The sequence below is a fragment of the Haliotis rubra genome, unplaced genomic scaffold, assembly GCF_003918875.1.
Source record: "Haliotis rubra isolate DU_JTF1 unplaced genomic scaffold, ASM391887v1 Scf979, whole genome shotgun sequence".
Lineage (NCBI taxonomy): Eukaryota > Metazoa > Mollusca > Gastropoda > Lepetellida > Haliotidae > Haliotis > Haliotis rubra.
The window spans coordinates 262604-275861 of NW_025767722.1; the positions used below are offsets into that span (position 1 = coordinate 262604).

At 39.7% G+C, this 13258-nt stretch overlaps 1 protein-coding gene across 1 annotated transcript; it reads left to right on the forward strand.

The window, feature by feature from the left end:
- Positions 1–99: 99 nt before the first annotated feature.
- Positions 100–9341, forward strand: LOC124265423. Its single transcript, XM_046700215.1, has 4 exons — positions 100–1961; positions 2016–2226; positions 8603–8656; positions 9301–9341. The coding sequence occupies exons 1-4, from the start codon at positions 1251–1253 to the stop codon at positions 9339–9341; spliced, it is 1017 nt and encodes a 338-aa protein (XP_046556171.1). The 5' UTR covers positions 100–1250.
- The last annotated feature ends 3917 nt before the right edge of the window (positions 9342–13258 follow it).

The window sequence follows — 13258 nt, forward strand, 5'->3', positions numbered from 1 at the left end:
AATTTTGTTTTTAGAGTGTTTCTTGCCCCATATACACTTCATAAATTGCCAAAAGTAACATACTTTGAATATTTAGACCGAATGTTACTTTGACTGGTGATTTTATTTTTATTTTTTTTCCCTCCTGCCTTTAAGTTTTCTGAGGACAAAAATCCATAAAACAAGAAATAAAATTGCTCTGGCCTAATTTAAGAAATGAGTAGCGTATTCAGGTTATAAATATGTTCATAATGCAGGAAGACATCTTGCAAGTGTCATACTTCATACTTATAGTCATTTACAATTAGATTTGACACTTGCAGAGGGACAACAAAGGCCCTATATATTTGCTTCACCTATATCATTTCGTTCATTTAATGTGAAATACTGGTTTCAGTCAAGTGATGTGACTTCATATTGCTGCTGGGGCGGTGGGGTAGCCTAGTGTTAAAGCGTTCGCTCGTCACGCCGAAGATCCGGGTTCGAATCCCCACATGGGTACAATGTGAGAAGCCCATTTCTGGTGTCCCCCGCGTGATGTTGCTGGAATATTGCTAAAAGCGGCGTAAAACTAAACTCAGTCAGTCAGTCAGTCATATTGCTGCTGCTGCTGCTCCATTATTTTATCTCATCATATCCACAGATTCTTGTAATCCACAGATTTTTGTCCTCCATGAACATCTGTCATGTCTACAGACACCTGTTGGACCCACATACCCACCTGTCAGCCCCACTTACCCATCTGTCATATCCACAGATACCTATCATATACAAAGACGCATCTCTTGTCCACATACACCTTTCATATCCAAAGAAACCTGTCATATCCTTAGATTCTTGTTATGTCTACAGCCACTTGTCATACCCAAAGGCCCACCGTCATATCCTCAGATACCAATCATATCCACAGACTCTTCTCGTCCATAGACACCCTTCATATCCAAAGACACCTGTCATGTCCTTAGATACTTTTTATGTCTACAGACACTTGTCGTACCCAAAGGCCCACCCATCATATCCACAGACACCTATCATATCCACAGACATATCTTGTCCACAGACACCTTTCATATCAAAAGACACCTGTCATATCCTCAGATACTTGTTATGTCTACTGACACCTCTCTTACCCTGTCAGCCCCACTTACCCACCTGTCAGCCCCACTTACCCACCTGTAAGCCCCACTTACCCACCTGTAAGCCCCACTTACCCACCTGTCAGATCTACGGATACCTATCATATCCACATGTCATATCCTTAGATACTTGTCATGTCTACATGTCTACACTTTTCAGACCCAAAGGCCTGCCCGTCATATCCACAGACTCTTCTCGTCCACAGACACCTTTCATATCCAAAGACACTCATCATATCCTTAGATACTTGTTATGTCTACAGACATCTGTTGTACCCAAAGGCCCACCCGTCATATCCACAGATATCTATCATATCCACAGACACATCTCTTGTCCACAGACACCTTTCATATCCAAAGACACTCGTCATATCCTTAGATACTTGTTATGTCTACAGACATCTGTTGTACCCAAAGGCCCACCCGTCATATCCACAGATACCTATCATATCCACAGACACATCTCTTGTCCACAGACACCTTTCATATCCAAAGACACTCATCATATCCTTAGATACTTGTTATGTCTACAGACATCTGTTGTACACAAAGGCCCACCCGTCATATCCACAGATACCTATCATATCCGCAGACACATCTCTTGTCCACAGACACCTTTCATATCCAAAGACACTCATCATATCCTTAGATACTTGTTATGTCTACAGACATCTGTTGTACCCAAAGGCCCAAAGGCTCCAGGTTCCACATTCCACAGATCCACGTTCCAGAGGTATCATGCTCCACATATCTCAGAGCCACATTCCACGGGTTCCAGGTTCCATGTCACACCAAACCATATTCTACAGATCCATGTCTAAAGGTTCCAAGTTGCACAGGTTCCAGGTCACACCAAACCATATTCTACAGATCCATGTCTAAAGGTTCCAAGTTGCACAGGTTCCAGGTCACACCAAACCATATTCTACAGATCCATGTCTAAAGGTTCCAAGTTGCACAGGTTCCAGGTCACACCAAACCATATTCTACAGATCCATGTCTAAAGGTTCCAGGTTCCACATTTCAAAGAACCATATTCCACAGATCCTCATTCTACAGAACCTGCCTAAAGTTTCCAAGTTGCACAGGGTCCAGGTTCCATATCACACGGGTTGGTGGGGGGTAGCCTAGTGGCTATCCCCACATGGGTACAATGTGTGAAGCTCCATTTCTGGTGTCCCTCGCCATGACCTAAAGGGGTTCAGTATTAGTTTGGTTTGTAACCTTCCACATGGTGAGATTTCCGTGAAGCCCATTTCTGGTGTGCCCAAGTTAAAATGCGTGATGTTGCTGGAATATTGCTAAAAGCGGCGTAAAACCAAAACTCAGTCAGTCAGTCCATATCACACTGAGCCATATTCCACAGATCCATGTCTATAGGTTCCAGGTTCCACATTTCAGAGAACCATATTCCACAGATCCACATGCCACGGAATCCTATTCCACAGATCCACATTCTACCGGATCCAGCTTCCACGTCCCACATTCCACATGTTCCACATTTGAACAATTGCTCCAGTATTATTCCCTAATGCATGTCAGATCTCAGTGATCATGGGGTTGAGTCTGTTTGCCTTGATTATCGTTTAAGGTGTATTGGTGATTTGAGAAGCAGCAATTGGTTTGTGTCCCTGAGACAATGGAAAAAACTTTGACCATAGATCTGAGCCATCCTTATTGAGTTTGGTCGTGGTTGGTGGTCACACTGATGACCCAGGTTTGATTCCCTACAAAGTGTGAAGCCCTTTCTGGTGTCCGGCACCGTCATATTGATGGAATGTTGCGAAACACGACAAAAAAGTAGAAAGACATCCTGTTGTGTATTGTTTGTTAACAATCCGTGACGAAATAAGGCCTAGCCTTTGAAAACATTTCCGAAAGGCCGCTGTACAATAGGTTCAGCGATACAAAACCACAATGTTAGTTATCATAAATAGAGTCATTGACCTTTAAACTTTCACCTTGCCTCTTACTTAATCATAGCATGTTTGTTTCGGTTTATTTATTAGTTTGGGTGAACATAACCTTTTTGAGAGAAAAGTGTTAATATCCTTCCTCTTCCTTATATCCATGACCTTGACCTTCACCTTGACCTGGTTCTAGTTGTTTTTTGGAGTTCTTGTTGCTTTCAAAAGTCATGTTTCTTCAACTGCAAATGTGAATTCAGATGTGAGCAAATTGAATTTAACTAATTGTTTCAACCTGCAAACATGCTGCACAATGGAGCCTCAGAAAGTATTCTAGTTTAAAATAATCTTGTCAACTTTACCACAATCCAAATATGATCTATATTGGTCTGTCGAAAATATTTTTTAACTTTTTGTCAATATTTTCTGCCGAAATGTATTATTTATTGCAATATATATATATATATTTTTTGTCCCCACTGGTGCAAACATGTCTAGTCACACTGTGCTCAAATTTTTGCATATTGTACTAAAATATAGTACTCTCCTGTTGTTATACTGTGTATAGTGTTTGTTATTTATTCAGTGCTTTGAATCAAATGTTGTTAATTATCTGCTGATGTTGAACTGTTGTGTCAGAATGATCAAATGTATGTACCTGTATGATACACTTACAATGTTAGAACCCGTCTGGTTTAGATATTTACTAGGGACATATGTTCTTTATTGAAAATGATTGTTTAAACTGCAAGTGATTCTGTGGTATATGATTCGCTGACCAAGCAGGTAGTTCTTCTGTTGATGTCTTCATAAAGAAGGAAATGGTCACATCCACAGACAACAATTGCTGTTTGTTGATTGGCTGACAACTGTATGAGTGAAGCTTGTGTTGTAGTTTGCGCATTCGTAACTACTCGTGTCATTCCGGCAAGCTGGATGGCGACTTGTACCCCTCTTGTGAACATGTTCACGACTGGGCCTTGTCTAAGTGTAAATGGGCATGGAGATGAAAATAGTCTTGTACTGTTTCCAAGGAAAGATAACTCTGAATTTGCAAACATGGCTACACCTAGAATATCCTATAGCCCATTGGCAAAACAGCTATTCAGTCATTCCCTTTCGTAAACATGTTTCAGTGTTTAAAGTTGCTGCTCATTTATCTCAAAGTTTAAGTTTAAAGTGTGCTGTGCATAGTTTCAAAGTTCGACAGTGCTGCCATTTTCATGCCTTGAAATGCATTTTACTCCACGTGATTTTTTGGAGTGGTTTGCCGCAATTCTTGGCAATAATGGCGTACTATACAAGTAGGAGTCTTCTTGTAGGTCACGGAAGCATAGGTGGATCCAAAGGGTAGATGCAGGGATGAGCATGCCACCTTTTGTGATGAAAGTTTGTTAAAGGACCATTGAAACTCGTTTTTCTCAATAGTGTGTGCACACACACACACACACACACACACGCACGCACACCACCCCTTCTCAAAGAGCTGCATCAGCCCCTGCAGAAAGAGGCGAGTAGTTACAAATGGTAGTTTTCGCTGAATGAAGTCACTGATTTTGTGTCATTGTCTACAGTCTGTAGTGTGTTGATGATAAATATTACGATTATTATCATTATATATTTTTATTATTGATATATTCATATGAATTATCCGCATGTTTGTTCATTTATGAAGGTATTAACATAAAAAGGTGTGCAGATTTATACTTTTTACATTGATGCTGACATAAATGTAGATAATATTGACATCAGTTCTTAAATTAAAACAACAATTTATTTGCACAAAAAAAACATATTTTATCCAAATATGACACAACAGAAGTTAGCCAGCAAATAGAGAACAGTTTTTTAGTCATTTGACAGTATGGGTTTCAGCATTCCAAAAATCAGCCAAAGAAAAATAATAGTAAAATTAAATGTAAATATTCCAGATTGTCACGATCTCAGGTAAACCATACCTTAAGAAAATGAAATAGTTTTTATTTATGTTTTTTTTAATGAAATATTCTATCTTATCTATCAAAGGAAATAATTTATTGACACAGTGAAAGGTTCATGACATGAACCCTGTATTTTACACAGTTACCTCCCCTTTGTCTGATGTCTTCTTTGAAAATGACCTTGATGTCAAACTATACACTAACCAGTTTGGAGTAAACTAATGAACAGAATTTTCTTTTCTCTTATCAATGACCTATTTACATAATTTCTTGACTGTTTCATCACTGAAACAGTCAATTTTTGGATAACACTATATTTTATGGCTTTTAAAAAACCCAACTAGCCAGATGTCCTCCATATAGTATTTGGGCTGTGAATGTGGCCTGGAGGTTAAATTGTTCACTCATGACCCCGAAAACCTGGGTTTGATTCCCCACATGGGTACAATGGGTGAGACAACTTTCTGGTGTCCCCCACCATGACATTGCTGGAATGTTGCTAAAAGCAGCGTAGACCTAAATTGACTCACTCACTCCACATATTATTCAAAAGTTACTTATTTGTACAGAAAATATAGCTTTAACTTTTTACAGTGCAATGATGAAGAAGGCTAGGAAAATATCCTCTCTCACTATATGTACATAATTCATGGAAAAGAATAAGGGAACACCTGAAAGTACAAGTGTTCCTTTATTTTTTTCCATGTTTATTCACAAGGTATGTATTGCGCTGTGGGTGAAATTCTGGAAAAGAATAAAGGAACACTTGGCTCTTTCAGGTATTCCATTATTTGTTTCCATGAGTATATTTGTAAAGCCACTAGATGTACAGTTCAATTTTCATTGCTGTGAACTTGTACCGATATGATTTGAATCCAGGAAGTGTGATACTTAGGATGTGCTTTGAATGTGTATGTTAAAATCGACCAATTATTGACCATTCGTGAGGGTAATATCACATTATATGGACCCAAGAAACTTGACCGAAGCTATGGGTCATTGGCGGATCCAGAGGGGGGGTTCAGGGGTTGTTCACACACCCTTTTTTTTGAAAATGACTTAAAACCACATTAAAAATTTTGTTTTGGCATGTGGGGTGTCAGGGGTTCGAAATTCCTCAAAATTCCTGGATCCACCCATGAGGGTCATGCCAGCATCTTGGGCTCATAAACAATTGTATTGCCTGAATTATGGTCCATTATATTGTTATTACAAAATATTTAAAACAACAATATTTAACATTTGTCAGTATTTGAATAGAGGGCATGGACAGTTGCAGTAAAAATGCATAAGCCTTGTGTGACGCTCTTCCTGATTGGTTAAATCTTTTTGCATCCTTGCAGTCCATTGGCTCAATTCTATAACACCAACAGTACAGCAGATTTTACTTCAGGTTGGATCTAAGTGCAATACCTTGTTTTAAAGGAGACATGTGACGTATGAAAATTCAAATATGATTTGTGAATGTAATATTATTTAAAAGTGTTTACATATTGTTTTAGTTAGAGGAGATATATCCATATACATATGTATACATATTTATTTATAGATATAACTGTTGCTGGAGATATATCAATTTAGATTTTCTTTCTTTTATGTTCGTAATGTTAAAATCTGAATAAACATTTAGTTAAATTGTATGTTACTATTTACTTTACAAAATGGCTGTGGCTCGTGAGGTGAAATTGGGTTTATTGTCGTGCTTGAGAATATTTCGCTCATATGACGACGTGCATGCGTGTGTATGTGTATGTGCGGCTGCTTGAACTAGCCCAGACTTAAGCTGGTTTTATAGTGCTAGCTCACTGAGATACCATGCCGCAGTGAAGCATGAATACCCACCTCAGACACATTATACTGACTCCGAGCCGACCAGTCCTTGTTGTACCCATTAATGCCGAGCGCCAGGCAGGGACCAACAAGTACCATATTTTAACGTCTTTTGGTATAATGCGCCCGGGGATCGAACCCACGACTGTTACGAACAGAACTGGGATACGACCAGAACTGGGATAACTAATATGGAGAATTATACGTGTTACTTTCAATCGACAATTACGTTTAAACAACAAAAGGTATCCAACTTTGATTCGCTCAGTTAAAAGTGATATCTGACGAGCTGCTTGGGTGTTGAATTTCTAAACTTTATGTGAACTATTAAAGATTTTACTTGAGAAACTATCATTAAAAGTTTCTGACAACAACATTTTCACCACAGGGGCTTGTAACGCTTAAAACTGCCATCAAGGTATATACTGTCACTGACGGGATCTTAGTACTATAGTCTGTTTGCAGTGAAAACGTACCGATGAATTTCACTTTAAGCAAAATAGTAAATCAAATAAAGTGAAATTACGATTGCGAATCCTCATAATTTTACCTTGCCAATTGAACATTTAAATCTTAGAATTTTTTTCAACTTAGGATAAAAGTTGTTTAACAAACGATTATAGATTCAAATCGCTATTATTGATTTGTATTACAAGGGGGTAAGCGCAGTAGTATGTAGCGTTACAAGCCCCTGTGATTTTCACAAGGGAGTACTGGCAAGTACTGGAATAGCTATCAATAACGTCGCAGCGTGTGTCAACATGTTATGTACATGCATGCAGGAGCATTTCATGGGGGAGTGTTTGTGACGTCACAGCTAGTGTTCGGGTGTCGGCAAGATGCTCTCTAAAGATGCACGGGAAAGAAGCCAAGAGACAAAAAACCTTTTTTTTCTCTGAATTGCTTCACGAAACGTACACTTCATGCTACCAAGGTATCAAGAACATGCTTCGTCGCATTATATCCCTTGACAATGCTGTGGAGTCTGACACTGAAACCCCGAGTATCAAGAACATGCTTCGTCGCATTATATCCCTTGACAATGCTGTGGAGTCTGACACTGAAACCCCGAGTATCAAGAACATGCTTCGTCGCATTATATCCCTTGACAATGCTGTGGAGTCTGACACTGAAACCCCGAGTGGGTCGGGGAGCATCTCAAAACATCATGAAAGGGGAAACTGGATAATTTTGATAGACGAGTAGTGAGGGATGTAATTCGGCGTTTACGCAGTTCGAATGAGGCTATATCTTCCAGAAAGTTGAAAAAGATTCTTCAAGATGACCATGCTATCCATGTCTCCAAGAACGCAATATGCAAGTTATTGTTCAAATATGGATACCGCTTCAAGAGACTGCCCATTTCTGGTGTCCCCCGCCGTGATATTGCTGGAACATTGCTAAAAGCGGCGTAAAACACAACTCCCTCACTCACTCAAGAGACTGTGCAACCACAAATTGACAATCTGTGTGAAAGGGGCGATATCATAGCAATGAGAGCTCGGTATCTGATGAAGATATGTCAGATGAGAGAAGAAGGACATGAAATGGCGTGGCTTGACGAAACGTGGGTAAATGCTAACCATACATCTTCTTACCAATGGCAGCACCCAGATGCAGAAAACAACAGAAGAATACCTCTTGGAAAAGGAGAGAGACTCATCATTCTTCATGCTGGCTCTCACTTGGGGTTTCCTCCTGGATGTGATGTTGTTTTCAGGGCCAAATCCAAGGATGGAAGGGATTACCACAGTGAAATGAACTCCGCAGTGTTTACTAAATATGTGACTGAACTACTGATTCCAGCAGGGGCGGTGGAGTAGCCTAGTGGTTAAAGCGTTCGCTCGTTACGCCGAAGACCCGGGTTCGAATCCCCACATGGGCACAATGTGTGAAGCCCATTTCTGGTGTCCCCCGCTGTGATATTGCTGGAATATTGCTAAAAGCGGCGTAAAAACATACTCACTCACTCACTCACTGATTCCAGCACTGGTTGACCATTCTGTGATCGGAATGGACAATGCACCTTATCACAACTGCATTGACCCCCAGGATAAGTGTCCAACCTCAACTTCCAGAAAGGGAGATATGATTGCTTGGCTTGACCAACATGGCATCGATCACCCATCAAAATCAACAACAGTAAAGTTGTACAAGATTATTCTTACCAAAAAGCAACCACCTATTTATCAAATTGACAATCTGCGTAAACAACATGGTTATGAAGTTGTACGTCTCCCACCCCATCACTGTGACTAAAATCCGATAGAACTGGTATGGGGCCACCTTAAAAAACAAGTTGCACAGAAGAACAAATCGTTACAACAAAGTTAGCCGACGCAAAACGTATTGTGATTGACGAAATTTCCCAGCAGATTTGTGTAAAAAATGTGTAGATCATGTTTTAGCAAGTAGAAGAACAATATTGGCAAAATGATGGTTTGCAGTTAGAAACGGTCACACCATTGATCATAGATTTGGACTCATAATCTGACTCTGACATTGAAGTCGAGGCTTCTGGCACATCGGAATCTGAGTCTGAACATTGATATGTTCTCATAATATGGCAAGTCTTCACCTTCTCACCTTTGTAATATTATGATGTTTGATAATCATATTAATTACTTGCCTTTACCTTTCAAAATGAATAATTAAAAAAATCTGTCTAAAATGAAAAATAGTTTGGTGATACGGACCCTTCTCAACATGTCCATACACAATCACGATGTTACCCAACCTGCACATGCCACACACATTGCGACATTGTTGACAGCTATTCAAGTACTTGCCAGTACTTCCTTGTGAAAATGTTGTTGTCAGAAACTTTATATCATAGTTTCTCAAGTAAAATCTTCAATAGTTGATATAAATGTTAGCAATTCAACACCCAGTTAGGTCGCCAGATATCATTATTAACTAAGCGAATAAAAGTTGTTTAATCGTAACTTGCAAAAAAAGTGTTCCAAAAGTTAGGTTGACGGACTATAATAAAAGTTTGTACACTATTGAAAACATATTCATTCTGTTGAATAGTCATGTCAGGTCTTCCAAGTAGCATTAAGGGCAATGCGATTGGAGGGTCGCATTTTACAATACTTTTCAAATTTAACAATAACGGCTCTCTTTGAATGTGTTACAGTTTATAGTCCGTTTGGCTCAAAAGCGGACCGATGAATTGCAATCTAACTCGAAAACTAATAAACATGAAAGACTCAATGAAACGCTGATCATAATCAAAACATCATACCCACTGTGTGAGGTTTTTTGCAGAATTTTTGTCCTAAAAATAAAAAAGTTGTTTAACAAACTATCATTAAAATATTGACACAGTTGACTATTTGTTACGAGGGAGGAGTGCAGAGAAAGGGACAGCCATGTGTTAGCCATAGTTGTTATGTGTCCCCAACCTCCAACGGGGTAGCCTAGTGGTTAAAACGTTCGTTCGTCACGCCGAGGCCACAGGTTCGATTACCACATGGGTATAACGTGAAGCCCATTTCTGGTGTCCCCCGCCATGATATTGCTGGACTATTGCTAAAAGCGGCGTAAAACTAAACTCACTCGGATGAAGTTTTTGAAAGGCATTTAGAAGTTGGACGAACATGAATACATGACACTTTTATGGATAACAGTTTCTTTTTATTCTTTACACGACGTTTCAGGGCTAACACTTGCTCCTTCATCAGGTAAATGAGCAAGAATTAGCTCTGAAACGTCGTGTAAAGACTAAAAAGAAGTTGGTATCCATAAAAGTGTCATGTATTCATAAAACTTACTCACTCACAACATCTCACTTAAACACATGAACATGCGGTACTAGTTAAATGAGAGGATGGAATTTCAAGTACCGACTCGGATGATATCGTGATAAACGTCTCCCTCATCCAAGAGCTGGGCACACACGTCAGTCCTGAGTGGTTGAAAGTACCAGTACCAGCACGGCACTTTGCCCCAACAAGTGCCCTGTGTCCAGATGAACCCGGGGCGTCCCCACTTGGGAACAATGTGTGAAACCTATTTCATGTGTTTCCCATCTCTTGATTCTGAAGAACTGTATAAAGAGGACATTAATCATAATTTTCACGACTTGGTGTGCAGAAAACCATTTACTCTTAAATGTTACAAAAAACAAAGGTAGGCCTACTGATAATTAATGAAAACCCATCTGTGATGTCATCATGTTATGCATAATTTATTCAGAGTATTTTAACATTGTCCTTCCATTGCTGGTACGGGCCTCTCTCAGTTCATCTCAAATCTTATTTAGACAAAATTCTTTACACTGCAAATACAACCGCTGGAGTCAGATTTGAATGTTTATCATCACCAGGCTAGTGATCCAGCGAGCATGAGGTGCCTGGATCGAGCCCACCTGTGACCGGGTGTAAAAACCTTGGAGTCAACTTTGTGTGCAGACTCTTTCAGTGTTGTCACAACCCCTAGTGTACAGTACACAACCCTGTGCACTTAACAGAACCCACGAATCCGTTGGTAGATGACCAGATGGTGGCCACATGAATGCGTGCAAACACCTAGTTGCGGGTACAGCAACGTGCAGTAAAACTTGGACAAAGTACTGTGACTATGTGTCCCAGTCCACCCAGCTGTGAATGGGTACCTCGTAAGGATGGGAAAGCCACAATAACTCGGTGCGCCTTGTGGCAGCAAGAGTTGTATGCTGCCCAGAGAGTTGAGATTGATAATAAGATGTGCCGTTGAGATTGACATCCAGTGATAGAGGGAAAAAATACCAGCGCCTTGAGCATGCACTAGTGCGTGGATATGTGCGCTATATAAATATCTAATAATAATAATAAATAGTGATAATATATGAGCGGCAAATCGCGAATCAAGCTGTCAAACTTATATCTGACCCAACTCACTACTTAAATTCGGAATACAACCTCCCCCCTCGCCGCTACAAAGTTCCAATTGTGAACCCGTGAATGACCGGGTTAGAATACTGATCTGAGCAGTAACCCATGCTTGTCGTAAGGGGCAACTAACGGGATCGGGTGGTCAGGCCAGCTGACTTGGTTGACACATGTCATCGGTTCCCAATTGCGCAGATCGATGCTCATGCTGTTGATCACTGGCTTGTCTGGTCCAGGCTCGATTATTTACAGACCGCCGCCATATAGCTGTAATATTGCTGAGTGCTGCGTAAAACTAAACTCACTCACTCCAATTGTGAAAACTAAGAGAGCCCGTACATCCCTTATTCCAAGTACCATATCTCTTTTAAACAAATGTGAAGATACTTAAAAATCAATGAATTTATGTAAATATGTTATGTATTTGTATCTCTGTGATGTCTCAGTAGCTATGCTAATGTAACGCAAATTCCCGAAAAGGCATCTATTCTAATGCTGTAAACACAAAAATCAATAAATCAATCAAACTAGTCATTTATATAGCGCCTGTTTTCAGTCCGTGAAGGTCTGCTCAATGGCGCTTAATGGATCCCTGACACAAAGTTTTCAGTAGGATGCCATTTCGAAGAAGTGAGTTTCAAACTAGACTTAAAGTCGCTGAGTTTCTGAATGTCCCCGAGGTTGTCTGGAATTACATTCCACAGTACTGCACCAGCCTTGGAAAAACTTCTGTCATCATAAGAACAGGTGCGTGTTATATGAAAACAATAAAGCAATTACTCTCACACTGACTACCTAAACTAAACAAAACACAAACGAAACTAACCTGAACAAATCGAAACAACGAACTAAACTATCTAAACTACATACGATCCTGGCTGATAACAATAACTAATTGGATTTGATTAAACGAAAAACGATAATTTTGATTTAAATCTTCAAATTATAGTGTTACCTTGAAATACAAAGTGTATCAAAGAGTACTTGTAGGATAAGAAAGTATCCAGTCCGAATCTATATACATGTACCACACACAACTACACATAGACTTGTATCACTATATACATGTACCTCACAACTACACATAGACCTGTATCACTATATACATGTACATGTACCTCACGTAGGTATGATGTAATGCTTGTGACAGAAAGATTCAGAATAATGGTTCGTTATAGTTCTTGGTGCAATACAATGTCATGGTTTAAAACAGACTGATGTGAAAAGCAATCCTCAACAGTATTACACACAATATATTCGCATTCACATAGTAAGATGTAATCGGATATCAAGTTCAAAATCAATACTGTTCATTACAATCCCAAATAAACATTTTCATAAACACCACACACTAACAAGTACTGCTTATGCATGTCATTTTGCAGTACGACCCGTGAAATCCGGGGTCGAATAGGTGTTTAGCAACCCATGCTTGCCACAAAAGGCGAGTATGCTTGTCATAAGAGGCGACTAACGGGATCGGGTGGTCAGGCTCGCTGGCTTGGTTGACACATGTCATCGGTTCCCAATTGCGCAGATCGATGCTCATGCGGTTGATCACTGGATTGTCTGGTCCAGACTCGATTATTTAC